Source organism: Ambystoma mexicanum, chromosome 3q, assembly GCF_040938575.1.
Source record: "Ambystoma mexicanum isolate Mex_15411 chromosome 3q, UKY_AmexF1_1, whole genome shotgun sequence".
In the NCBI taxonomy this organism is placed as follows: domain Eukaryota; kingdom Metazoa; phylum Chordata; class Amphibia; order Caudata; family Ambystomatidae; genus Ambystoma; species Ambystoma mexicanum.
In genome coordinates this window covers 1161734956-1161762085 of record NC_090926.1, presented here as the reverse complement: position 1 = coordinate 1161762085, position 27130 = coordinate 1161734956, and the positions used below count along the sequence as shown (strand labels likewise).

The window sequence follows — 27130 nt, the reverse complement described above, 5'->3', positions numbered from 1 at the left end:
AAGTAGCCCATGAGGCAACACTGGAAGTGTTATAGAATTTGTGATTGTTTAGAGAGAGGTACTGCTTTGCTCATGTTATGCTACCTTTCAGCTCTGAGTCTCTGCACAGGATCTCGACCTATGTCATTGATCATTAATAAGTGTAATGATAAAAAGTAATTTTACTAATTGTTGTTTGTTTTCCGATTCTGATATATGTGTATGTGGAACTTGATGTGTGTCGTTTGAGCATAGCTGTATCATTGAATATTGCACTATTAATGGCATTTGTGCTCCGCACACACCGCGATAGTCTTTCATGTATGTCTAAAATGTATTATTAGATGCTGTATATTTGTACGAATCAATTCATACTAAATTGTGTCTTGCCATGGGCAAGTTGATTATCAATAATACATTTATAAATATGGTATTCTGCTTATCCTAGATATTGATTTGTGCAATTTGGGTGAGATGTATACCACTTCACCGACATTGAGTAAATAATAGGAATTCATTTCCAGTTATGAATAACTTTCCTGTCAAGACATCTTTATGTATTTTCAGGTTATATCCCCCAGTCCGAGACAGAGAAGGCGTTACTCTTCTGTGGATAAATACTTTCAAAAGAGCCAGTTCACAAACCTTGACTCTAACACCCCTTGTGTTCTCATTTTGCTTGACCTCTCTTCTGCCTTTGACACTGTCAACCACACCATCCTGCTCAACCGTCTCCGTGATAACCTGGGTATCACTGGTCAGGCTCTGGCGTGGCTGACCTCCTTCCTCTCCAATCGACCCTCCCTGGTCCAACTGGGTTCCTTCCTCTCTGACATCTTTTTCTCTACCTGTGGTGTCCCCCAGGGATCTAACCTCTCCCTCTGGCTGTTCAACCAGTATCTGGCACTTCTTGCTCACCGCATCGCCACTCTCTGTCCCAACTTTCAGTGCTACGCGGATGATACCCAGCTCATTTTCAGGCTACCCTCGGCCTCCTCTTCCCCTTCCCTCATCTCTGACTATCTTTCTGCTATCCAGGAATGGTGTGCTGCCAACGACCTGTGCCTTAATGCCAGTAAGACTGAGATTCTACTTATCGGCACACCCACTCCCTCCTTCCCTGCAGCTCTCTGGCCGGCCTCCCTTGGCCCTCTTCGTGCTCCTACCTGCAAGGCAAAAAACCTTGGGGTCATCTTCGACTCCACGCTCTCTTTCTCTCCTCACATCTCTGACGTCTCTAAGAAGTCACACTACCAGATACACCTCCTCAGAGGTATCCTTCCTTTCCTCTCCTTCACCCAGAAGCTCACTGTCTTCAGAGCCCTGGTTCTCTCGAAGCTGGACTACTGTAACAGCCTCTATCTAAATCTTCCTTCCTTTACTCTCCGCCCTTTGCAACTCATCCAGAACAAGACTGCGAGACTTGTCCTTGGCCTCAAGCCCAGGGACCGTATCTCTCCAGGTCTGAAATCACTACACTGGCTCCCAGTGGCTGCCAGGATTAAGTTCAAAACCCTCTGCTTTGTCCACAAGGACTTCTGGGGCCGTGGGCCAAAATACCTTCAACTCTCCCTTCCTAAATATCTTCCTTCTCGAGCTCTTCGCTCATCCACCTCCAATGACCTCAGGGTCAGCCGCTTCTCCAAGCAACGAGCTGGGTGTAGATCTGTCTCCGCAGCAGGGGCCTCCCTCTGGAACAGCCTTCCTGCCTCCCTGAAACTTGAGGAGAACCATCTTTGGTTCCGGAAGCACCTCAAAACCTTCCTCTTTGCCTCCGCTTTCTCTCCCTCTCTCTCCTGCTAAAATCACTGAACCTGCACTGAATCTGCAACTGGGCCACTCACCGATCTCGGTCCTTGGCCCAGCCACTCTTCCCTGCACTGCCTATCTGTACTACGGGACTGTCTCTGTATCCTACAGCCCCTTCTCCCGGCACTTACCTTGCACCTGCCACCAGCTGGCTCTATTATTTATCTTGTATTCTACTAACCATGTACTGCACTTTCCTTGCACTTGCCACCAGCTGGCCCTATTTTCATCTTGTATTCTACTAACCATGTACCGCACTTCCCCCTCTCCCCTTCCCCTTGCACTTTTCCCAGTCCTCCTACCCTTGCACTTGAGCGATCTGAATGACACCTGGCCTAGTAGGATCGTTGTCTGTCTCCCCTTGTTCCCCCCCGCCTCGTCGCTCCTTGAAACACTTGTGTATAGGCGCGTTACAAATACCATATCATATCATATCATAACATACAATGCTAGTACAAGTCAATACTTTACTTTTTTTGTGCAGCTTCTTTTGCCAAGAATAAAAATTATTTTGTCTTTGAAAATATCCTTGCTTCTTGGCAAGGGTCGCACTCAGGCTAGGACTGGCCTATAGGGAATAGGGCAATGCCGAACTAAAAATACAAAATGCTAGTGTGGGCCAGATTTTTGGGTCAACGTGGGCCCCATTTTTGGCCAATGTTGGCCAGGTTGATAAGTTACTTCACCATTCGGCTCATAGTTTTGACCAGTGGTCCTGAATAAATATTATTTAAAATGCACAATTTGCATCACGTTTCATCAAAAATACTCCCCCTTGGGTATTACTCAAACGAACGGTCCGTCACAAAAGGAATGAATTGCCATTTGCAACAATGGGCCGCTTTTTGATTGGTGCCCGAGACAATTTTATGCCCTGGTCACACTCCTTAATTACCTGTTTCTTCTACAAGCATAAAGGCAATATTTAATTTTGTGTTTTGGTCACTGGTTGATTAATAGTGCTGCTGATTCTGCACATTTGTTACACTATTATTTAACAAAAAAATAGAAAATAAATGTAGTTGTGGACTCTGCAGCCTTGTTCTGTGTTCCTGTACAATGAGAACCCCAACACTCCCCACAGAGACTATCACCAGCCATTTCAGCCCCACATAGTCAGGGTAGCCTCAATTTAAAGATGACATTCCTGCAGTGCACATGCAATGAACGTGTATGTCCCAAAATAGCAACTCTTCTCACATTCCACTTTTATTAAATAAATCTGTTTTTAAGAAATCAGTTTTTTTCTCTGGTTGTGCAGCTGTCAGCAACGGCTGGGGTGGCTCTATAAGACTTGCACCAGACAATGCAGCTCTCTCCCAGACAGATAGCAACAGGCCCACAGAGCGAGAAAGAGAAAGAGTGCTAGATCGGCATATGATACACCAGGTTCAGATAGTGTAAACATACATGTCTTAACCATATTCATACAAATATGTATATTGCTCACATTGTCAGTTAGCACCTTGCCATGCATCTCTGGTTGTAGGATGTCTAGTGTTGTGCCAGGTACTCTGGTGCCTTTTCCACTGTTTTGCAGTTCTCCCCTAATAGTGGTTACATCTTTGATTTTGTTCTCTTATTTCAATAAGTCTGTGACTTGTCTTGTAAACTCCCCAAAACATCGTCTCCATGGTGTCATAGACGAAGAGGTGAGCTTCATCATTGATGTGGTCTGTATCATACTGTTTACACGTCCTGTCGTTCCTCATCTTCTAGGTCAGTTTGTGTTGGCACGTTTCCCATCTCCAATCTAGGGTCATTCCTCCAGAAATGTGTAGGTATAGCGTTATTGTTTGCCAGTATTTGTGAGCTGGTATCTTTTCATTGAGGTGGGCCGGGAGCTTCGCGGTACGCTTGTATTTCTAGCCTTGCGCTGTGCCACCCCATTTTCTCTCTCTAGACATTATTGGGTACAAAAAGCAGCCATATAAGAACGAGTGTATGCACGCTTGATGCTGAGGATGTATCCCACTCCTAAGTGTCTTGGTTTATGGCTGGTTCCCATATTTTACTTCTGTATAGTAGAATCGGTTCCACGACTGAGCCTGATAATGCAAGCCATTGTTTCAGTCACTTTACATTACGTTGCATGTTATACCCTTGTCATTTCCTCTTGAAGGATTCCCCCGCGTGGATCACACCGCTCGCGCCTCGATGAAGAACGCAGATAGCTGCAAGAATTGAGGGCATTTTGATCATGACACTTAGAAGAACCTTGCGGCCCCGGGTTCCTCACGTCTGAGGGTCGCCTGAGTAAAGCTTGGTGGGGCCCTCAATTCCTGGGCAGGTATTTGCCACACTGGGCTTAAGGGTGCCCCCCTTAAAATTGCTTACTGTGGCTTTCTATGGAGAGGTCATGACCCAGCTTTAGTTGCGTTCCTCTAGAAGTACCAAGGACTGGACTATCCAATGGAAGCGTCCATGCTTCTATGCCTTCTTCTCTGGTCGCGCGCAGTTCAGCGTTGCCCCCCCCCCCTCCACCCCTATCGCACCTAGGGCTTCTGAAGTCCCCAAAGTGATGGGCATGTCGTTTAGGTGCGTTGAAGAGGATGAACCGAACTGAAATCACAGCCCCCTCCACCCCCAACCCGTATTGCTCCCCACGATCCTACCTAACCTATCCCTCCATGTAGCCCCTGCCCTGGTCGCCTCTTGCCCCGCACTGTCACACCCTACATGTTATTGATGCGTGCACCGAATCCTCAGCCGCCCCTCCCCTCTCTATCCCCATTCCCCCACAAGCGTGCCTGTGTATCTTGCGGGTGGCTGGGGCTGGAATGCCGCTCCCCCTGCAGGGCTGGCTCGGCGGTGTGTATGTTTCCCTCCGGAATGTGCTCGTTTCTCTTTGATTTTATGAATGGCTCCATTGAGCAGGCCCCGCCCCGCCGCCCCGCCCCCTGCCTGGAATGTCTGCACAGATGCAGGGGGTGATTTTGGCCTGGGAGAGCAGGCCCATTGGAGTGGTGCCCAGGGCAGGGGGCGGTGCCCCGCAAGGGGGAGGGGCAGAACGGAGACATACCATCACCCTATAAATAGAGGGCAGGGAGGTTGCACAGCACAGAGAGAGAACTCCACTCCAGAGCGCGATATTCGAGAGCGTCACGCGCAGGATCTCGGCTTATTCCCTGGGTTTATTTGTGGAGCAGACTTTTTTTTTCGCTCTTTTTGATCGACGATTCGACATTTTATCCCTCCGGGAAAAAACAATACATAGCTCAGCAACTGCACTTTGGGAAACACCATGGAGTCACTATCGGTGCTGCTTCCCCTCCTGGCTTTGTGCGCGGCGCTGGTGAGTGTCTGCCAGTCTTGCCTTCACGCAATCTGTCTACCATGTGTTGCCGTGTGCCATAGCAGGGGCATCCTTCTGCCAGGCCTGTGTGTACATGCAGGTGATGGGGACCGCGCGTGTGCCTGCAGGCGATGGAGACAGCACGCGTGTGCGCGTGCAGGTGATGGAAACCGGGCGTGTGCCTGCAGGTGATGGAGACAGCACGCGTGTGCGCGTGCAGGTGATGGAGACGCGTATGTGGAGTCAGCGCGTGTGAGCGTGCAGGTGATGGAGACAGCACGTGTGTACCTGCAGGTGATGGAGACAGCGCGTATGTGACTGTACATGACAGGGACGTGTGAGAAGGGCAGTGATGGAAACCCGTGGCGGTAGAGGGGTTGGGGACATGGGAGAAGTGTGTGTGTGTGTGTGTGTGTGTGGTGGTAGGCACGCGTGCATGAGGATGATGAAGACACGAGTGTGCCTGCGGGTGATGGTGTGGTGTCTGCAAATGGCAGGACGTGCGTCTTTTATTGATGGCTACATATAGGTTTGGGGTGATGGTGACCTGCGTATGTCAAGAGGTGATGGTGGCGTGTGTATGTGTCTGCAGGTGAATGCGGTGATGGGGAGGTTTGTGAGTGGGGAAGGACGTTGAAGACGCGCCCCTCGTGTGTCAGGGACTGATTGTGACATGTATGTGCCTGGGGAGGGGTGGCGAGATTAATACATGTGTCTGGAGGCGCGGGAGACGCGTGGGTGACGATGAGGTGGGCATTGGAGTGAGAGAGAAGTATCTGCAGGCGCCGGTGCTCCATGTGTCTGCAGGCGCTGGCTGGCTCTGTGTCTGCGGGCGCTGGCTGGTCCTGTGTCTGCGGGCGCTGGGTGTTCTGTGTGTCTGCAGGCGCTGGCTGGCTCTGTGTCTGCGGGCGGGTGCTGGGTGCTCTGTGTGTCTGCAGGCGCTGGCTGGCTCTGTGTCTGCGGGCGCTGGGTGCTCTGTGTGTCTGCAGGCGCTGGCTGGCCCTGTGTGCGCGGGCGCTGGGTGCTCTGTGTGTCTGCAGGCGCTGGCTGGCTCTGTGTCTGCGGGCGCTGGGTGCTCTGTGTGTCTGCAGGCGCTGGCTGGCTCTGTGTCTGCGGGCGCTGGGTGCTCTGTGTGTCTGCAGGCGCTGGCTGGCCCTGTGTGCGCGGGCGCTGGGTGCTCTGTGTGTCTGCAGGCGCTGGCTGGCTCTGTGTCTGCGGGCGCTGGGTGCTCTGTGGGTCTGCAGGCACTGGCTGGCTCTGTGTCTGCGGGCGCTGGGTGCTCTGTGTGTCTGCAGGCGCTGGCTGGCTCTGTGTCTGCGGGTGCTGGGTGCTCTGTGTGTCTGCAGACGCTGGCTGGCCCTGTGTCTGCGGACGCCGGTGCTCTGTGTGCCTGCAGGCGCTGGCTGGCTCTGTGTCTGCGGGCGCTGGGTGCTCTGTGTGTCTGCAGGCGCTGGCTGGCTCTGTGTCTGCAGGCGCTGGGTGCTCTGTGTGTCTGCAGGCGCTGGCTGACTCTGTGTCTGCGGGCGCTGGGTGCTCTGTGTGTCTGCAGGCGCTGGCTGGCTCTGTGTCTGCGGGCGCTGGGTGCTCTGTGTGTCTGCAGGCGCTGGCTGGCCCTGTGTCTGCGGGCGCTGGGTGCTCTGTGTGTCTGCAGGCGCTGGCTGGCCCTGTGTCTGCGGGCGCTGGGTGTTCTGTGTGCCTGCAGGCGCTGGCTGGCTCTGTGTCTGCGGGCGCTGGGTGCTCTGTGTGTCTGCAGGCGCTGGCTGGCCCTGTGTGCGCGGGCGCTGGGTGCTCTGTGTGTCTGCAGGCGCTGGCTGGCTCTGTGTCTGCAGGCGCTGGGTGCTCTGTGTGTCTGCAGGCGCTGGCTGGCCCTGTGTGCGCGGGCGCTGGGTGCTCTGTGTGTCTGCAGGCGCTGGCTGGCCCTGTGTGCGCGGGCGCTGGGTGCTCTGTGTGTCTGCAGGCGCTGGCTGGCTCTGTGTCTGCGGGCGCTGGGTGCTCTGTGTGTCTGCAGGTGCTGGCTGGCTCTGTGTCTGCGGGCGCTGGGTGCTCTGTGTGTCTGCAGGCGCTGGCTGGCCCTGTGTCTGCGGGCGCTGGGTGCTCTGTGTGTCTGCAGGCGCTGGCTGACTCTGTGTCTGCGGGCGCTGGGTGCTCTGTGTGTCTGCAGGCGCTGGCTGGCTCTGTGTCTGCGGGCGCTGGGTGCTCTGTGTGTCTGCAGGCGCTGGCTGGCCCTGTGTGCGCGGGCGCTGGGTACTCTGTGTGTCTGCAGGCGCTGGCTGGCTCTGTGTCTGCGGGCGCTGGGTGCTCTGTGTGTCTGCAGGCGCTGGCTGGCCCTGTGTCTGCGGGCGCCGGTGCTCTGTGTGTCTGCAGGTGCTGGCTGGCTCTGTGTCTGCGGGCGCTGGGTGCTCTGTGTGTCTGCAGGCGCTGGCTGGCCCTTTGTCTGCGGGCGCCGGTGCTCTGTGTGTCTGCAGGCGCTGGCTGGCCCTGTGTCTGCGGGCGCTGGGTGCTCTGTGTGTCTGCAGGCGCTGGCTGGCTCTGTGTCTGCGGGCGCTGGGTGCTCTGTCTGCAGGCGCTGGCTGGCCCTGTGTGCACAGGCGCTGGGTGCTCTGTGTGTCTGCAGGTGCTGGCTGGCCCTGTGTCTGTGGGCGCTGGGTGCTCTGTGTGTCTGCAGGCGCTGGCTGGTCCTGTGTCTGTGGGTGCTGGGTGCTCTGTGTGTCTGCAGGCGTTGGCTGGTCCTGTGTCTGTGGGCGCTGGGTGCTCTGTGTGTCTGCAGGCGCTGGCTGGCTCTGGGTCTGCGGGTGCTGGGTGCTCTGTGTGTCTGCAGGCGCTGGCTGGCCCTGTGTCTGCGGGCGCCGGTGCTCTGTGTGTCTGCAGGCGCTGGCTGGCCCTGTGTCTGCGGGCGCTGGGTGCTCTGTGTGTCTGCAGGCGCTGGCTGGCCCTGTGTCTGCGGGCGCTGGGTGCTCTGTGTGTCTGCAGGCGCTGGCTGGCCCTGTGTGTGCGGGCGCTGGGTGCTCTGTGTGTCTGCAGGCGCTGGCTGGCTCTGTGTCTGCGGGCGCTGGGTGCTCTGTGTGTCTGCAGGCGTTGGATGCCTCGGTCTGCCTGCAGGAGATGGGGTGTTCTGTGTGCCTGCGGGCGATGGGGTGCTCTCTGTGTCTACAGGAGCTGGGTGCCACTGTGTGGGTGGCTGTCCCTAAAGGCATAGGCTGGGCCTACAGGCTGTGCATACAGGCGCCAGGTGACTCTGTGTCTACAGGCGCCTGGTGGCTCTCTGTGGCTACAGGAGCTGGCTGCTCTGTGCCTACAGGCGCCGGGAGGCTCTCTGTGGCGACATGAGCTGGCTTTTCTGTGTCTACATGTACTGGGTGTTCTGTGTCTGCAGGCGCTGGGTGACTGTGTCTAGAGGTACTGTGTGTTCTGTGTTCGCAGGAGCTGGGTGGCTCTCTGTGTCTACAGGTGCTGGGTGCTCTGTATCTGCAGGCGCTGGGTGGCTCTCTTTGCCTACAGGCGCCGGGTGGCTCTGTGGGTCTACAGGTGCAGGTTGCTCTGTGCCTACATGTACTGGGTGTTCTGTGTCTGCTGGCGCTGGATGCACTGTGTCTGCTGGCGCTGGATGCACTGTGTCTACAGGCACGGGGTGCTCTGTGTCTGCAGGTGCTGGGTGCTCTATGTCTGCAGGAGATGGTGGCTCTGGCACTGGTTGGCTCTGCGCGTCTACAGGCGCGGAGTGAGTGCCTGCAGACTCTGAGAGGCTCTGTGTTTACATGCGTGGGGTGCTCTGTCTGCAGGAGCTGGAGGCTCTGTGTTTACATGCGTGGGGTGCTCTGTCTGCAGGAGCCGGAGGCTCTGTGTTTACATGCGTGGGGTGCTCTGTCTGCAGGAGCCGCAGGCTCTGTGTTTACATGCGTGGGGTGCTCTGTCTGCAGGAGCCGCAGGCTCTGTCTTTACATGCGTGGGGTGCTCTGTCTGCAGGAGCCGCAGGCTCTGTGTTTACATGCGTGGGGTGCTCTGTCTGCAGGAGCCGCAGGCTCAGTCTTTACATGCGTGGGGTGCTCTGTCTGCAGGAGCCGGAGGCTCTGTGTTTACATGCGTGGGGTGCTCTGTCTGCAGGAGCCGGAGGCTCTCTGTTTACATGCGTGGGGTGTGTCTGCAGAAGCTGGAGGCTATGTGTCTGCAGGAGCTGGGTGGCTCTGTGTGCCTGCAGGCACTAGTTGGCTGTGTGTGTCTGCAGGCGCTGGCTGTGTGTGTCTCAGTGGCTCTGAGTGCTTGCAGACGCTGGGTGTTCTGTGTCTGCAGGAACTTGATTGTTCTGTGTGTGTCGACAGATGCTGGGTGCTTGTGTGTACAGGGGCTGTGTGGGTGGCTCTCTGTGTCTGCGGGTGCTAGGTGCTCTGTGTCTGCAGGAGCTGGGTGGCGATGTGTGCTCGCAGGCGCTGGACGGGTGGCGCTGTGTGCCTGTAGGCGATGGGTGAGTGGCTCAGTGTGTTTGCAGGAGCTGGGTGGCTCTGTGTACCTGCAGGCGCTTAGCGGGTGGCTCTGTCTGGTTGCAGGCACTGGGTGCTCTGTGTCTGCCGGAGCTGGGTGGCTCTGTGTGCCTGAAGGCACTGGGTGAGTGGCTCTGTGTGCTTTTAGGCGCTGGGTGAATGGCTCTGTGTGCCTGTAGGCGATGGGTGAGTGGCTCGGTGTGTCTGCAGGTGCTGGGTGGCTCTGTGTGCCTGAAGGCACTGGGTGAGTGGCTCTATGTGCTTGTAGGCGCCTGGTGAGTGGCTCTGTGTGCCTGTAGGTGCTAGGTGAGTGGCTCGGTGTGTCTGCAGGCGCTTGGCAGGTGGCTCTGTCTGTCTGCAGGCACTGGGTGCTCTGTGTCTACCAGAGCTGGGTGGTTCTGTGTGCCTTAAGGCACTGGGTGAGTGCCTCTGTGTGCCTGTAGGCGCAGGGTGAGAGCCTCTGTGTGCCTGTAGGCGCTAGGTGAGTGGCTCTGTGTACATGTAGGCGCTGGGTGAGTGGCTCTGTGTGCCTGTAGGCGATGGGTGAGTGGCTCGGTGTGTCTGCAGGTGCTGGGTGGCTCTGTGTGCCTGAAGGCACTGGGTGAGTGGCTCTATGTGCTTGTAGGCGCCTGGTGAGTGGCTCTGTGTGCCTGTAGGTGCTAGGTGAGTGGCTCGGTGTGTCTGCAGGTGCTGGGTGGCTCTGTGTGCCTGAAGGCACTGGGTGAGTGGCTCTATGTGCTTGTAGGCGCCTGGTGAGTGGCTCTGTGTGCCTGTAGGTGCTAGGTGAGTGGCTCGGTGTGTCTGCAGGAGCTGGGTGGCTCTGTGTACCTGCAGCGCTTGGTGAGTGGCTCTGTGTACATGTAGGCGCTGGGTGAGTGGCTCTGTGTACATGTAGGCGCTGGGTGAGTGGCTCTGTATGCTTGTAAGCGCTGGATGAGTAGCTCTGTGTGCCTGAAGGCACTGGGCGAGTGCCTCTGTGTGCCTGAAGGCACTGGGTGAGTGCCTCTGTGTGCCTGTAGACGCAGGGTGAGAGCCTCTGTGTGCCTGTAGGCGCTAGGTGAGTGGCTCTGTGTACATGTAGGCGCTAGGTGAGTGGCTCTGTGTGCCTGTAGGCGCATGGCGGTGGCTCTGTGTGCCTGAAGGCACTGGGTGAGTGCCTCTGTGTGCCTGTAGGCGCCGGGTGAGAGCCTCTGTGTGCCTGTAGGCGCATGGCGGGTGGCTCTGTGTGCCTGAAGGCACTGGGTGAGTGGCTCTGTGTGGCTGTAGGCGCATGGCGGGTGGCTCTGTGCGCCATAAGCCCTGGAGACTTGTGCCTAAGCGAAGCTGAAGCCGACTCAGGGGATAGGAATTCCTGTGTGGGGAACTGGGACATGGAAACGTGTTGAGAATAGAGAGTGGCGTTGGGAAGTGAAACAATAAGGAGAACGGCGGGGCGGGGGGTTTAACAGCATGGGGAGAAGATATTGATGGGGGTGGTGGATTTGGGGGGAAACGGATAGCCTCAGAAAAGGAGCAAGACATATTTGTTTTCCAAATTGAAATGCCCCTGTAACAAGGGCCGGGTATGCAAGGGATGCTACTCTCAGAAGGAACACTTCCGGGTTGCAATCTTTCATTGTTGGCCTTGAGTCCTGTCTCCTGACATGTTGTGTGACCTTGAGCATGCTTCAATGTAGTCGACATTCTGTCTCTGCGATTCGGGAGGGAGACGTTTGTCACAGATGGCACACTTCAGCACGCGCCCCCCAGGGCGATTCTTGGTTGTTAACCAGCTGTTCCCTTCATTTCCCCTCCAGGTCTCCTGCGGTTGCCCCCGGCAGTGTGTCTGCCCCCCTAAGCCGCCCCGCTGCGCCCCTGGGGTCAGCATGGTTCTGGATTCCTGTGGCTGCTGCAAGACCTGCGCCGCGCAGCTGAACGACGACTGCAGCCGCAGGCAGCCCTGCGACCACCATAAGGGGCTGGAGTGCAACCTGGGCGGCGACCCCCTGGCTGCCAAGGGCATCTGTCGAGGTGAGTTCCCGTGCCAGTGTGGGCATGCATGGAGGGTGCATGCGGGCGAGCGATCATTGGATTACTGGTGGCAACCTTCTGCTCCCAGCATGCTTTGGCCTTTGGACCACAGCTCGCATTATAATTATCAAGCCTAGACCCGTCGATAGGATATGATATGGCATTTATAACGCGCCTCTACACAAGTGTTTCAATAGTGGGGCCTAACGTGAGTCGAAACCCAAAACCCATGGAGAGCTGTTGGTCACTAAGGGCACGTTTGGTCATTGTTAGTCCATTCTCACGCAGAGCATTCTGGGAAGTGTCAAAAGTGCCACAATGAGTTTTCATTGGTGCCGCAGGCCGTAATGCTTTGCGAAAAGAAAACAGGACTTGACTGTGTGCCCAGTAAGCTTGGCATGTCAGGTGCCACACTGGGCCTGGTGTGCTGTGGGGGGACACCCTCACAAACAGGGCGGCAGGAACTTGGATTCTAGGGTCTTCCCTTCAGGTTAAGTGTTGGAGAACAGGAGGTCCAGAAGGTGAAAAGTCCAGGCAACCATCTCGCCCCGATCAGCTGTTTTTAACTTTGTGTTTCCAGGGCACACTTATAGTCAGAGGCCTCAGAGTGCCACGAGCTCGCCACCATAGATGCAGCAGGCACTGTTTCATTAGTGCCCAAGACAATGTCATGCCCCAGTCCGATTATGGTCACACTCTTATTAACACAAATTACTTGTTTCTTCTGCAGGCATAAAGGCGATATTTATTTTGTTATTTTGGTCACTGGTTGATCAATAGTGCTGCTGATTCTGCTCATTTGTTACAGTATGTGCAAACACTATTAATTAACAGAAAATAGCACGTGTTAACATGGCTCGTGAGAGCCGCCTTAGCACAGGAGAGCCCTGCTGGAGAGCGACACCCTAATGACAGCACAATCTCCTGGAACACCACCAGAGGGTGATGTTCTGCCTTATTGGCCAGTGCCCTGTCAGCAGCTGCTTAAGGTGCCATCTTACGCCCAATCCCCCAATCCCCTGCCCCCTAGTCTTGATGAGGACTTGTAGATTGTCCTGGGGCTTATGGCTTTGTCTCGGCGTGCCTCTCGGGATCTGGGAGTTCTTTAAAACGGATTGTTGAAACCCCATCATTGGCACCCCATGCTATGCCCACCTCCAACCATGTGGGTGGTGGATGTATGTCTGTGGTGCCCAACCATGCCTAAAAGATGGACCCGGCAGGGCTATGAAGGTGGCCTCCAGCACTGTAGCCTTAGGAGTGTGCCAAGCCATGGGGGAGGGGTCCGCACCCATAAGGTGACAGCGGGCAAACTGTCCTAGCGGAGGCCGTGGTCTAGGGCTATCAAAGGAATGCTAGCTAGGGAACACTTGTGTACAGGCACGTTGTACATGACTCAATCATATCTAGCTGTAGTAAAGATCATGGAAACATACTGGGCACAGGCCTCTTGAAGCATACTGGGGGCAGAGTTGGGGTGGTGACAAAAGGCCTTGCTCATCCAATTGCCACTGACACCGTGTTCTTTCTTATGAATACGGCAGACCTCTGAGGGACCGGCATGGGGGGGTTCACGATTATGTAGGTTACCACTGACACCATGCTCATTGGCCATCTGATCTATCTAATCTACTCTAACAATATAATAAAAGGCCAGTTGTATGTTTGTCCCTGTATGTTTGTCCGATGCAGTAGCCTGTTGTCACCGCTAGAGGGAGCTGTTGCCTTAGGATATATAGAGATGATGCCAATTCGGATAGCTTCACCTGTTGTCACCACTAGATGGAGCTGTTGCCTTAGGATATATAGAGATAATGCCAATTCGCATAGCTTCGCCTGTTGTCACCGCTAGAGGGAGCTATTGCCTTAGGATATATAGAGACAATGCCAATTCGCAAAGCTTTGCTTGTTGTCAATGCTAGAGGGAGCTGTTGCCTTAGGATATATAGAGACAATGCCAATTTGCATAGCTTCGCCTGTTGTCACCGCTAGAGGGAGCTGTTGCCTTAGGATATACAGAGACAATGCCAATTCGCAAAGCTTCACCTGTTGTCACCGCTAGAGGGAGCCATTGCCTTAGGAAATAAGCTGTTGCCTTAGGAAATCTATTCGGCCAGCTGTACGTCTGTCCGCTCCACGCGCACTGTGTCTCGTGTACACAGGCTTTCGCTCTAGCGTTCAACATTCTGTTAGGGTGGCGACAAACATCTAGTTTGCGGGGGATGGGAATGAAAAGAACAGCTACCTGTTAAGGAGAGAATAATCTTCAAAATCCTCTCCCTCACGCACAAATGCCTCAATGATCTTGCACCCCCCCTACCTAGCCCAGCGCATAACCATGCCAACATCCTCTAGGCCGTCCAGGTTGACCTACACCAACTTGATCTCCATGCCCAAAACCCGTAGAGCGTGTGCAAGGTGGCTCCAGCTTCCCAGCCATCGCTGCTACACACTGGAACACCCTACCCACGCACCTCAGGAGAATCGATTCTCACCTAGCCTTCTGCAAAGCCATCAAACCCAGGCTATTTGTTTGACCTGTTAACCTTACTGCACACTGTAATTCACCTAACTGTATTGTGTACCTTTGTAACTGAGCACCTCTGATTCTCCGCACTGTAACCAAATAACCGCATATTGTAACCGCAATCTTCACTATGTACACGTCCTCATTGTAACTAAGTAATTTCAGTCTGTAACCGTAATCTTGACTATGAACACTTTCATGTAAAAGCGCCTCAATGCCTTTGGGCTGCAGTGCGCTATACAAATGTCTAAATAAATAAATAACTAAACATGTTTATGGAGGGTATTGCTAACCCCATGCCCAGTAATCTGAAATGTTGGTAGCAGACCACCTGCATGGGCAGGGCGTGAATGGGAGATCATGATCGTGTGGGGTACCACTGACCCCACGCTCTTCGGCCATGTTCAATATTCTGTTAGAATGGTAACAGAGAGGCCAGCAGACCTCTAGAAACGGGCAAAGCAGGAGCTGTTAGAGATCCCAGTAAGTAAATGGAAGAGGGCCTGGTATGCCATCATTGAGGGGCAATATTAGGATGTTTGGTGGTCCAGTTCTGACACAGCAGGTGGCACTGCAAGTCAGGACTGGATGGAAATGGTGTAGCTGTTTGAGACCCTCGTACTGGAATGGTAGAGGGTATAGCAAGACAGTAGCGAGGGGCAATTGCAGAGCTGCTGATAGCACAACTACTGGAATAGGTAAGGGCACGGTAGGTCAGTACTCAAAGGCAATGGCATAGATGTTTTGACTTCCAGATGCCCAACAATGCAGAGTTTTGTAGGTTGAGGTACATTGGCGGAGCAGTGTTGGGTGCATTGCTTCAGGTCAGGATGGAGGTGGCTCACTGGAGCAGAAAGTATCCCAGGGCAGTAAAGTTACTTGCTTTGGAACGGGTTGGATTGGCCGGGATCAAGCGTTATAGTTGCCAACATGACTCATTCCAATCTGTAGGTGCTTATCCAGTACTGGTTTTTGCTTTCACATTGTTGGACCTGTAGTCTAAGTTTTATAATGGAAAAATCAGAACTACCAAACCCAGAATGCAAACAAAAAAACAGGATTAGATAAACACCTAGAGATTGGAATGGGCCATGTTGGGAACTATGCAGCTTAATCATCGCCAGATTCCCGATTTCAGCCCTTGGACCACTGTCCTCGGAACAGTGGGCAAAGTTGGAAGTGGAACCATATATTTGTCTCCACAAGAGGGCGCTCAGCAGCCTGAGCGGGGAGGCGAGTGTCATACGAGTTGCACGTGAGCTCTACCGATCTAAAAGTGGACAGATGGTTGCTATGGTCCAGTGACGACAGGGGAAGTTTCCAGATCAGTTGTGCAATATGCCCCCTCCCCAGGGGCGTTGCTAGGGGGGGGCTAAGGGGGCTATAGCCCCTGATCTTTTGGTTGTAGCCCCGGATAGAATCTCAGGAGCTACAGCCAAAAGACTAGCTAGCCCCCAGTCCCAATAGTTCTGACATCAGTTTAGCCCCGGGTCTTTTCCAGACTTAGCAACTCCCCTGCCCCTCCCCCACCCTGCCTCTGAAGCTGAAGGTGTATTTCGATCACTCACAGCCCCAGCAAGTTCCTTTCCTCCCAACACCCTCGCCCCAGCGCGTGCCAAATCGAGGGCCCTTTGCTGGGGGCGGGGTGAGATCCGAGACAATCCACTGCACCATCACGTGATCCGGTGTTGGGACTATAAATCCATGGGCGCAGGCCCCGTACAAGCTTCGGCAGCTTCCCAGGAAGTTCAAGAACATTCTAGAGAGTATCACCGGACCACGCTCCATGCACAGACATCGCTTCACCCAGAGGACCAGTTACAAATGATTTCACTCTACCCTCTTGCTTTTTTGACGTTATGTCACTATTACAAACATCTAGAAGAGGTGGCCTACCGGTGGCCAGATTACAAAAATGTTGCACTGGTGCAAGAGAAACATTGCACCATTTTAGCACTAATGCAAAGCTTGCACGGGTGCAACAGATATCAGGGTCATATTAGAAAACATTTCCACTGGGACAAGTGCAATTTTTCCTGGTAATTTTTCATTGTCCTAGTCCAAAAAAACATTCACTTTCAATGCATTTTTTCATCAGGATCAACTTTGCCCTGGTGCAAAATTGCTTGTTTTTTTGCCCTGAGGAAATGTTTGCTCGAGTGCTTATACCAGGAAAAAATGCGCTTGTCATGGAGCAAATGTTTAGTGCACTATGGCAAATTTTGCAGAACATTTCTGTAATCTGGCACTGGCAGCCATTGGACAGATGTGGTTTGCCCGCTTGGGGCACATGGATTTTGTCTGGCAGGCTGCTGGAGACGGGGTGGGGGTTGGGCTACTCTTTAGCTAAGGGTTTAGCCATGGAGCAGCCAGAACGAAATTCATCAACTACAGCAGGTCCGTTTGAACATGCTTGTCCCAGTATAGGGCACCACAATGCTGATTGAGGGGGCTGGGGGGGGGGGGGTGTTTGCACCAGTGTTGCTTTTGGGTCCTAGTCCAGCCCCTGCATCAGAGATCAATTATATGTTCCAATACATATTTATTTATTGGAATTTGCGTTCAGTGCTGGCCCTACCCAGAGGGTCTCAGAGCACCAAACGAGTTTGAAAAGGTGGAAAGTGAAACTAAACTCACAAAATATTTTCAGGATAGGAAGGAAGATTAGGATGCACAAGTGGTGGCAGGGCAGGTGGAAGGGTAGGCTTATGTGTGGGGAACAGGTATGTTTTGAGGCTCTATTTGGAATCAATTGCATTTTTCAATAACTGTCTAGTACAAGCACAAAAACCGAATGTCAATAACTGGATCTAGTAGAAACAATCTGTAACTGGATAACTATCATTTCTACCAGGAGAAAGGTGCTTCTTGTTGTGAGTGGGCAAACCTAATGTTAACAATGGCCAGATTGCACAGTGTAATTACCACAATGCAGTATCACAATGACACCTTGGCTCCCAGAGCTTTGCTCCATTCGTGCCACTGAGCCAAATGTCACTAGGGACAGGCGTGCGTTTTTTCATCGCGTTCCTGTACTTGTAGTCCTGAATTTAGAGTGGTGGTCGTGGGAAGACAATGACAAGTTGCAGAATGCAAATGTGGTCCTCGTTATGAGTTTGGTGTTATTTGCGTGGTAAATCCACCCAGATACCACCAAACTGTACTACCGTTACCGGCATTCGGTCCGGCCGACATACCGCTGGATTACGAGTGCCGTATTCCCCATTCCACTGGACGCCATAGGGGATTTGCTGGTATTACCGACGTTGGTAATAGATGTGTTTATTGCATAGTTCTCAACCATTTGTGTTGCAAAGGCGGGTGAAATCACCCGATTTTGTTTTTGGCGGGTGAGACGCCCATTGGAATGAATGGGCGTGCAGCAGGCTTGGCGGGTGAGTCAGCTCTTTGCAAGGCGGGTGACACCCGCCAAAAGCGTGTGAGTTGAGAGCTATGGTTTATTGCCTGTAAGGCACATGATTTACCTCCAGCTCCTGTCCCCACCTGCAAGCTTGTACTTTACTGTGCGGTAACGCACCGGTAAACAGAATTACCGGCACGTTATTACATTTACTCTCCAAAAAAGTCGCAGTGAAGCCATTAGTGGGTGAGCAGCTCCCAAATAACATGGAATATGTTGGCACATGTGTCCTCCCCTCACCCCCACTGAGAATGGGAAGATGAGACCCAAGCAGGAAAATGCAAAGGGATATTGGCTGCAAAAGCCATGACTGCATAAAGTTGTCAACATGATTGGGGGCGTGGGGGCCCATGGAAGCTATCACTGAGTGTTCTAACCAAGGGTCCCCTCTAAAGGCACCAGCTCCCTTTACCAAGCAGAGCATTGTATGTATTTTCATACCAAATAATGTAAACACACTGTGACGTGCTCTATCTAGAAAATTAACTGCGTCATAAACTGTGAAACACACGATAACTTTCCCGCCACCGCCTCCCGTTACCTAGAGATGGCTATTTGCCAAGAGAAAATCTCCTGCTGGCGTGCACTGCTGCCGAGGGCGATATCTCGCCCCCGCGGCAGGCCTTGTGGGTAACATTTCGCGCCCTGGCCGCGGGTGTGTGCTTTTATTTTCTTGCAACTGTGTCAATAGCGCCCGGTGGGGGCGCAGGATTGGAGCCAGAGAGTGGCGGTGCTGTAACCTGATAGCGCCCTGCGCCCCGCCACACATCCTGTTTTCCAGAGGGTATTTAAAGCTCTGGCCCCTCCTGCCCATTGGCTGTGCCATCCAGCTGTCTAGGCACCGAAGGAGGTGTGGGGGCCGCGAGGGGCGGGCGGCACAGATAGAGATGAAAGGAAGTCAAGTTCATTCCAGGCCCCAAACCAGGACCACCGGCCTGCCTTTGAAATGGGACCTCGCACGAAGGGGGCCTTCACCTTAGTTCTCTTCAACCGTGTGTTGAGGGACTGAAGGGGTAGGTTTGAACTCACAGAGCACCCTAAAGCATTATGGTCGACCCACCCTTCGTACCCGACCTTGAACCAGTCTCCAAACCGTTCAAAACAAATGTTAAAGTTCTAGGCCCAGAGGAGGGCGCGGCCCCAGGCCACGCTCATGGCGCCAACACACGAGTTATAAATAGCGGCCATCAGTAAAAGAATAACATTAGGCACAAAATGTGCTAAACGTTTTCAAGACTTCTAGTTTTTGGTAGGGGGAGTCGTTGGGGGGAGGGGGAGTAGCAGTACTGTTAAAGGGCATGGTTTCTCATTCGAAACCTTCTGCCATTTTGTGTAAAGTTGGCTCCCATTTTGTACCCATGGAAAGGTAAAGTGTGCCTTCACAGTCACAGAAGTGTGGCATTCTGATGGTGCTGGTTGGGCAATAGTCTGTTTGACCTTCCAACATCAAACAGGAAACAACAACTTGATATCCAAGAGGTCTTCGGGTTTATCTTGGTCTGAATGTGAAAATGTACGCAAGTCACTGGCAGAAAGCAGAGGCTACCTACAATATTGGGTGGCACGAGGCCGGCCGCGGGAGAGCGGATTGTGGGAGGTATCCGGCGCTGAATGGGTGGCTGGGTGATGTCATAGGTCAGCGCTGCTGCTCGGTGCAGGAAGTCCGCGGCATTCAGGGTCTCAAGCGCGGCATCCTATAAGACTGGGGTAGGGGAGAGGGTAGAGCGCTCTCTTCTGGTGCGCCCGAGGCTCTGCACTGCTGACGAGATGGCAGCAGCTCTGATCGGTGTGTTTTCCCGCCCATCCACATCTACCTTTTGGGTTAATATGGGTGCAGACAGTATTAAGGTGTGAGCGGTAGGTTTAGCACATTGCATTGATTTTATACTGTTCCCAAACATTTTCAGGCACTAGTAGAGTGATTTACATCCTAGTTTGGGGCGGGAGGCTCTATGGTGAAGCAGTCAAACTTGGCTGCACGCGGCCCCTGGCCGTTATACTACTGCCTGGTGCTCGTTCTGAGCCATTCTGAAGGAATTGTTCGTCTATCTCATTCCAGCCAAGCAAGAGGGCCGGAGCTGTGAGTACAATGGACGCATGTACCAGAACGGCGAGAACTTCCAGCCCAGCTGCAAACACCAGTGCACCTGCATCGACGGCGCCGTAGGCTGCTCCCCTCTTTGCCCCCAGGAGCTTCCGCTCAACACCCTGAAGTGCCCCCACCCGCGCCTGGTCAATGTGCCTGGCCAGTGCTGCAAGAAATTTGTGTGCCTGAAAGGGGTGAAGAAATTTGGAGGGGTTACTGTCGAGGACGTGCTGGATAACAACGCCAACAGCAACGAACTCATCTATGTGGGCAAAGACAATCACTGGAAGAACATGCCTGGTGAGTATGCATGCCAGCCTGTCACTTCCTGTACACCAACACCACTTCCTGTTTTATCACTTCCCACCCTCTCGTCTGTCTTCTAAAGACTTTTGGTCCTCCATGCACACCGTAAACCCAGAAATGTGCCCGAGAGCGTGAGGTTCAGTCATTATCGTGGCATCAATAAACTACACCGCGTTAACAGATCTGTCATGTGCAGACCCGCCAGTGGTCCCTATCTCTGTCCCCCTCGTTGTCAGAGGGGGCACCATTACTCCCCCATTCCTCCCAACCACCATGCAACCTTGAATGGGACACCCACCATCCTTACTCTGTTCTTCCAGGTCTGCCCACAACACCCCCTGAACACCCACTTACCATACTGGTCCCCATGTCGCACACTACACACGTGTCTGGGCCACACTTGCCAGTGGGATTACATACCGCAGACAATCAGTATACCATAAATTATAGACAAATATTTCTGGGCTACCAATATAGAGTTGAGTGACAGATCTCTCTGCTGATTCTGTTCAGAAGATGTGGTGGGTCACTTGCATTGAGAATAGGAGCTAAGAGGCATTCAATGTTTGAAACTATTGGTTGAGTAATGGTTAGAAAGAAAGCAACACGAGGCACTCCATGAGACAAAGTGGAGCAAGAGGCGGAGACAGCGGTAGAACCAGGCTGCGCCTGATGGGAGAGGAAGAAAGGAAGCCCGAAAGAGGTGTGACAGGTAGAAAGGGTATGCAAGAGGTAGAACCAAGCAGCGCCTGATGGGAGAGGAAGAAAGGAAGCCCGAAAGAGGTGTGACAGGTAGAAAGGGTGTGCAAGAGGTAGAACCAGGCAGCGGCTGATGGGAGAGGAAGAAAGGAAGCCCAAAAGAGGTGTGACAGGTAGAAAGGGTGTGCAAGAGGTAGAACCAGGCTGAGCCTGATGGGAGAGGAAGAAAGGAAGCCCAAAAGAGGTGTGACAGGTAGAAAGGGTGTGCAAGAGGTAGAACCAGGCTGTGCATGATGGGAGAGGAAGAAAGAAAGCCCGAAAGAGGTGTGACAGGTAGAAAGGGTGTGCAAGAGGTAGAACCAGGCTGAGCCTGATGGGAGAGGAAGAAAGGAAGCCCAAAAGAGGTGTGACAGGTAGAAAGGGTGTGCAAGAGGTAGAACCAGGCTGAGCCTGATGGGAGAGGAAGAAAGGAAGCCCAAAAGAGGTGTGACAGGTAGAAAGGGTGTGCAAGAGGTAGAACCAGGCTGCGCATGATGGGAGAGGAAGAAAGGAAGCCCGAAAGAGGTGTGACAGGTAGAAAGGGTGTGCAAGAGGTAGAACCAGGCTGAGCCTGATGGGAGAGGAAGAAAGGAAGCCCAAAAGAGGTGTGACAGGTAGAAAGGGTGTGCAAGAGGTAGAACCAGGCTGCGCATGATGGGAGAGGAAGAAAGGAAGCCCGAAAGAGGTGTGACAGGTAGAAAGGGTGTGCAAGAGGTAGAACCAGGCAGTGCCTGATGGGAGAGGAAGTAAGGAAGCACAAAATAGGTGTGACAGGTAGAAAGGATGTGTGACAGGTAGAACCATGCTGCGCCTGATGGGAGAGGAAGAAAGGAAGCCTAAAGTAGGTGTAACAGGTAGAAAGGGTGTGCAAGAGGTAAAACCAGGCTGCACCTGTTGGGAGAGAAAGAAAGGAAGCCCGAAAGAGATGAGACAGGTAGAAAGGGTGTGCAAGAGGTTACCCGGGTGAGCAGAGGGTGCAGGAAAGTCATGGTGGAACAGGGATACACTTGAATACAGCCAGTGGATTTTGCAGGGACCACAAGTGATGGTGGAAGAGTTGTTTGAAAGTGGGTAGAAGGGGCACCGGCGCACGCAGAAAGGGAGGTGGAAGAGATAGAATGGGAGAGCACTAGGTTTAAGATTCAGGAGAAAAGGGGAACAGGAGGTGGTGAGAAGTTGTAAGGGGTCACGCAAGTTTCTGAAAGAGACTGAAAGGCAGAGTAAGAGGTGGTCGAAGAGCGAGAGGTGGCTAATGAAGGGAGAGGAACATTGTACGCAGGGAGACCAGTCTGCCACTCAGCCGGTGATGTAGGTGCTGCGGATGACCCATCAAAGTTAGCGATTCTTTTCCTTGTGTCTAACCATGAACTCTTCTGCCATAAGTCCCTCTGCTCAGAATTTCCAAGCTTGAATTAAATCAATTCTCTGTTCTCTGGCCTCCGTCCGTCAGCCAAGCTCTAGGGCGTGCTTCCTTCTGGCACTGGGAGGTGGGAAGGTGTGAGTCACACGTTAAGAGCATCTCTGAACAGGGCGATTATAACATTTAATAAAAGCATAATGCTCGCTGTTGATAGTTATATTGGCCAAGCAGCAGTCTTCAGCGCCGAGTCATTTGGCCATTTGCTTGCTATAGAATTCCTTCTAATATAACGGAGGAACCAAATCTCTTTGATGGCTCAAGCACAGAATGTTTTAGAACATCCCATGTTGGGGACGGGGGTTGAAATCAGTTATTGGCTTCCTGTGCTGGGGAATCCTTCAGTAACGGAGTTGTTTCGCTTTTTTCTTTGCAGCCTGGAGACCCCTCTTCGAGAGCCGAACTCTTGGCGAGCGGAAATGTCTCACCCAGACGACGGAATGGTCTTCCTGCTCCAAGACTTGCGGGATGGGACTGTCCACCCGGGTCACCAACAACAACCCACAGTGTAAATTGGTGAAGGAAACTCGCCTGTGCACTATTCGGCCCTGCAGCCAGCCCAACTTTGCCAAGCTCAAGGTGAGGAAGCTGGAGGGTCCTGCGAAACATGCCCTTCCATGGGCAGGGAAGGACTAAATCCTGAGTGTGTGAGATATGAAGCATATGTCCGACCCAAAAGACCAGCATCACTAATTCCCTTCATGCCCTAGTAGGTCTGCAACCTTTGCCTCTCCACGAGTTTCGGGCTACTACCCCCATTGGGCCTAGCCAACATAGTCAATGGTGAGGGATGATTGAAGTTGTAGTCCAAAATGTCTGGGGAGCTGCATGTTGCCGATTCCTGCACTAGTAGCAAAATAGACTGGTGCAATGCAAAGATCCCCCTCGCAATATATGCTGAACACAGAGAAACTGGCACCAGCCATGCAAGCTTCTCTGCAACCAAGTGCACTATAAACACTAGTAGCATGCACTTTGCTGAAACAGAGAATTTGAACAACACAGAAGCAATACATGCAATGAATGAACCCTGCGACACACAGCCTCTTTACCGGGGTCAGGCCTTTTAGGGGAATCCCCTTTATGTTGCACAAGAAAAGCTTGTCCTCCATTTTGGTTTATATTAAGTATATGCTGCCGGTGCTAATAGCAGGCCAGACACATCAGAGTGATATTAGGAATATTCAGATGAGCGCATTGAATGTTAAATGAAATTGACTAATTTGAAAATGATTTGTTCCCACCCAACAGAAGGGCAAGAAGTGCCTGAAGACCCATAAACCCCGTGAGCCAATCCGCTACACCTATGCAGGGTGCAAGAGCATCCAGCGGTACCAGCCCAACTTCTGTGGCACCTGCGTGGATGGTCGTTGCTGCGTACCACAACAGACCCGCACGGTCAGCGTGCGCTTCCGTTGCCACGATGGAGACACCTTCGCCAAGCACGTCATGACCATCCAGTCTTGCAAGTGTGGTGCTGACTGCGGCCACCTGAACGAGGCCTCCCAGCCGCACTACCAACTGTACGGCGACATGCACAAGTTCAACGAGTGAAAGACAGTGGAAGGTGACGGCTGCCTCTGAACATGGCAATGCCACAACCAGGAATGGGACCGCACGGAATCGGGCAGCACCCTTGAGGGGGTCAAAAGGCATTGGGATGAAAGGCGTTCTTAAGGAAGAACAACGCGCCAAAAGGTGTTGAACGGCCTTCCCCAACTGCTAGCGCATTGCTCCTACCCCATTGGACAAAGACGTAAGCGAGTGTCGACTTTGGCACCATGTGCTTAGAATAGCACCGATTGGCCACAAGCAGGACGGTAACGGGCTACCTAATTCTGTGGTGGGCACAGGGAAGACCAACCCAAGAAGACTGACCCAGGTGACTCAGTGTTTCATACATGCGTACAAATACCACCCTGTTCTAAAAACTTCAGTAAGCTGTTCATTACGTTGATGAAGATTTACCCTTTGTCACAGTTTACTGTGCCAGGATTATACTAACATTGGACTGATTCTGTTGTTGTGCCCATTATGTAAAGTTGGTATGGTCCGACCACGCCTGGCCTGTCACTGAGTCCAAGACCTGTCTGCCTGACTTATCAATGAAGCAGTGTCTTGTATCTGGTCAACACTCGGTTTCTCCCAAGTTACCCGGGCTGCTTTATTTTAGAATCCGCCGCCTCATGACGCGTCTGGATGTTGCCTTCCTCAAGTTACGCAGACGTCAACGGTTATAAATCTGCTATATATATAGTTATATATTTATATATAAAGTCATCTGAAAAAGATGTTGGAGCTCTTTGGGCCAAACGAAAAGTCATGCCGCCCTTTGCACCCCAGGCACAGAGGAACAAGAGGACAGGCGGTTGCATCACAGTGACGCTCTTAAAGAGTTTGTCTCCTGAGAGGGAAAAAGAACTTGAAAGGTTTGCACAATTTCGGCTTCACACCAGGAGCTCCTGTCAGAGTAATGGCTTCGTTTATGGAGCGTTGTTTTTTTAGTTACCATTTGTACCAAATGTTTTTCGTTTACCAATGGTGTTGTTTTCTACACCGTTCTAAAACTGACTTGTATGCTGTATATCTAAATATTTAAATGTCTTTTTTTTTAATTGTTTCAAGTATGTCTGTTCCGTGGGCCTATGGTTTCTAACACACCGTGACTGAATACGTTAGCCGATGTTTGGGGAGAATTGTACACCTGTGTTCTTGCTCTAGAAAAGGGAGATGCTTTGTTTTCAAGACCTGCAGCCTGTGGGGGGAGGGGGGTTCTTCACGATGATGTGTGAAGCTCTAGGTGCAGGGAGAGTTCTACCAGAATGAGTGGGCGGTTCAAGCCTGCCATGATGGCTAATGTGTGGTGGAAGTCGGGTTCTATCCGCCGTGATGGACAGAGTGACGCTAGCCCGACCATGAGGGACCATGCAAGGCTCGAATTGAGGTCAAACATGAAGGAAAGCTTGGACTCAAGCCAGAATCCGATCATGATTCAGTGTTATCTTCAAGCACAAGTCCCCCCTGGCTCCTAGCATGGACTTCCAAAGAAAGCTCAAATCACATATTCGTACCTTGCGCTTCCCATTGGACTTGATAGGATTACACTCGTTCATCCAACATTCATAGCCCGGATTGTGAATGTTGTCTTTCACCTCTGCCCGTCTACCGTTCCTTGGCTGCCCTGGATCCAGTCTTCTTCCTTCATTTCTTGCCACATGGACTGTTAAGGAGCCCAATTTCTTAATGCCCCCCCCCTTCATGGCTGTCCATTGTTTCCCCTCCATTCCAAAGCCCTTCTGCAGAAGATAATAATATCCTGTTGTGTATAGCTCTCCCTGCTGGATTGCATCCGCTTCTAAGTGTTGCAGTTATAGCTATCATTATTACCCCCATAAATGGTCTGCAATGTTCTACATTAGAAGGATGAAGGGCTCAGTCGGCTCTGCAGGGTTTCGAATGTACAAGGGGAAGGTTGGTCCCATGGCTGAAGCCAACGCTTATCATGTTCAGCTATTTGCTCTGTTATTACAGTGAGCCTCCCTCATCATCCTTCACGTGGGCTACCATGAGACCTCCCTTCTCCCATCGCAGTCATCATGAGCGACCATGAGATCTCCCATCCCAGTCATCATGAGCGACCATGAGATCTCCCATCCCAATCATCATGAGCGACCATGAGATCTCCCATCCTAGTCATCATGAGCGACCGTGAGATCTCCCATCCCAGTGATCATGAGCGACCATGAGACCTCCCTTCTCCCATTGCAGTCATCATGAGCGACCATGAGATCTCCCATCCCAGTCATCATGAGCGACCATGAGATCTCCCATCGCAGTCATCATGAGCGACCATGAGGCCTCACTTCTTCCCACCTCACAGTCATCATGAGCTATCATGAGACCTCATGTCTTCCCCCATCCCAGTCATTATGAGTGACCATGACACCTGACTTCTTCCCCATGCCAGTCATCATGAGCAACCTTGAAACCTCATTTTTCCCACCTTCCTTTTATCATGAGCTACCATGAGACCTCACTTCCTCTGTCTTCCCAGTCATTACGGGCTTCTTCCCCCATCCCACTCATCATGAGCTACCATGAGACCTCACTTCCTCTGTCTTCCCAGTCATTACGGGCTTCTTCCCCATCCCACTCATCATGAGCTACCATGAGACGTGACTTCGTCCCTCTTCCCAGTCATTATGGGTTACTGCAATGACTCACTTCTACTCACCTTCCAGTCATCATGAGCTACCATGAGACCTCACTTCTACTCACCTCCCAGTCATCATGAGCTACCATGAGACCTCACTTCTTGCCCCATCCGAGTATCATGGGCTATTGTGTGGCCTCACTCCTTCCCACATCCCCTCCCACCATTGTACATGTCTCGTCCTCTCCCGAACCCTTCTCCTCATGGATTTGCTCCAGCACATAATTCAGTAGAGGGGTTCATGGGAAGTTGCCACCTGGGAAGTCAAGACTGAGACCTTGGCAGAGATGGACAACGTCGCAGTTCCCAGGTTAGAGGTCATGCTGCGTACCTCCATCCCATCCTTTTCCGCAGTAACTCTGACGGCCCTGATCAGTCTGTTAGAAACCTGTTGGCTCAGAAGAGTATTTATCGAGTAGTGTTCATCATGCCTTATTTTGTTTTCTAAATAATATATCTAATATCTATTGCAGTTTTAATTATTAAACCATAAATTTATTTTACTGAACACGCTCTCCTGTCTTGATAATCATTTAAGCCGTTTTTCAGGGTGTATAGAGAGTTACTCCAATGCATAGCTCAGATTGGTGTGTAGGATGTAAAGCGTTGATTGTGTCCTTGTTTACTAGGCCTTCGAACTGGGTTTCCGACTTGTTCCCAACCTATCAGACCGGTAACTATTAAAAGGCATTAGTTCAGTACAATACCTTAAAGTGTAACAAATCCTGTCTATAGACTTGCAAACCCAATTGTACACACAAACATCACAAAATAATGTTATTATTTTCCGTATTTGGAGTATCAAGTGTTGAACCTCGCTTTGAGGAGCAGCAGATCTCTGTCTAGGTAAGGTG

General features: G+C 52.3%; 1 protein-coding gene across 1 annotated transcript; it reads left to right on the top strand.

Moving 5' to 3' along the window:
• The first annotated feature begins 4829 nt into the window (after nt 1–4829).
• On the top strand, nt 4830–26784 carry LOC138447700 (CCN family member 1-like). Its single transcript, XM_069603989.1, has 5 exons — nt 4830–5083; nt 11355–11568; nt 19576–19902; nt 22440–22642; nt 23315–26784. The coding sequence occupies exons 1-5, from the start codon at nt 5033–5035 to the stop codon at nt 23615–23617; spliced, it is 1098 nt and encodes a 365-aa protein (XP_069460090.1). The 5' UTR covers nt 4830–5032; the 3' UTR covers nt 23618–26784.
• Nucleotides 26785–27130: the final 346 nt, after the last annotated feature.

Excerpts from the sequence above, each read along its gene's own strand:
- LOC138447700 (XM_069603989.1), top strand. The coding sequence starts at position 5,033 with ATGGAGTCACTATCGGTGCTGCTTCCCCTCCTGGCTTTGTGCGCGGCG. Across the intron at positions 5,084-11,354 it reads TGGCTTTGTGCGCGGCGCTG|GTCTCCTGCGGTTGCCCCCG; the intron begins GTGAGTGTCTGC and ends TTTCCCCTCCAG. Across the intron at positions 11,569-19,575 it reads TGCCAAGGGCATCTGTCGAG|CCAAGCAAGAGGGCCGGAGC; the intron begins GTGAGTTCCCGT and ends ATCTCATTCCAG.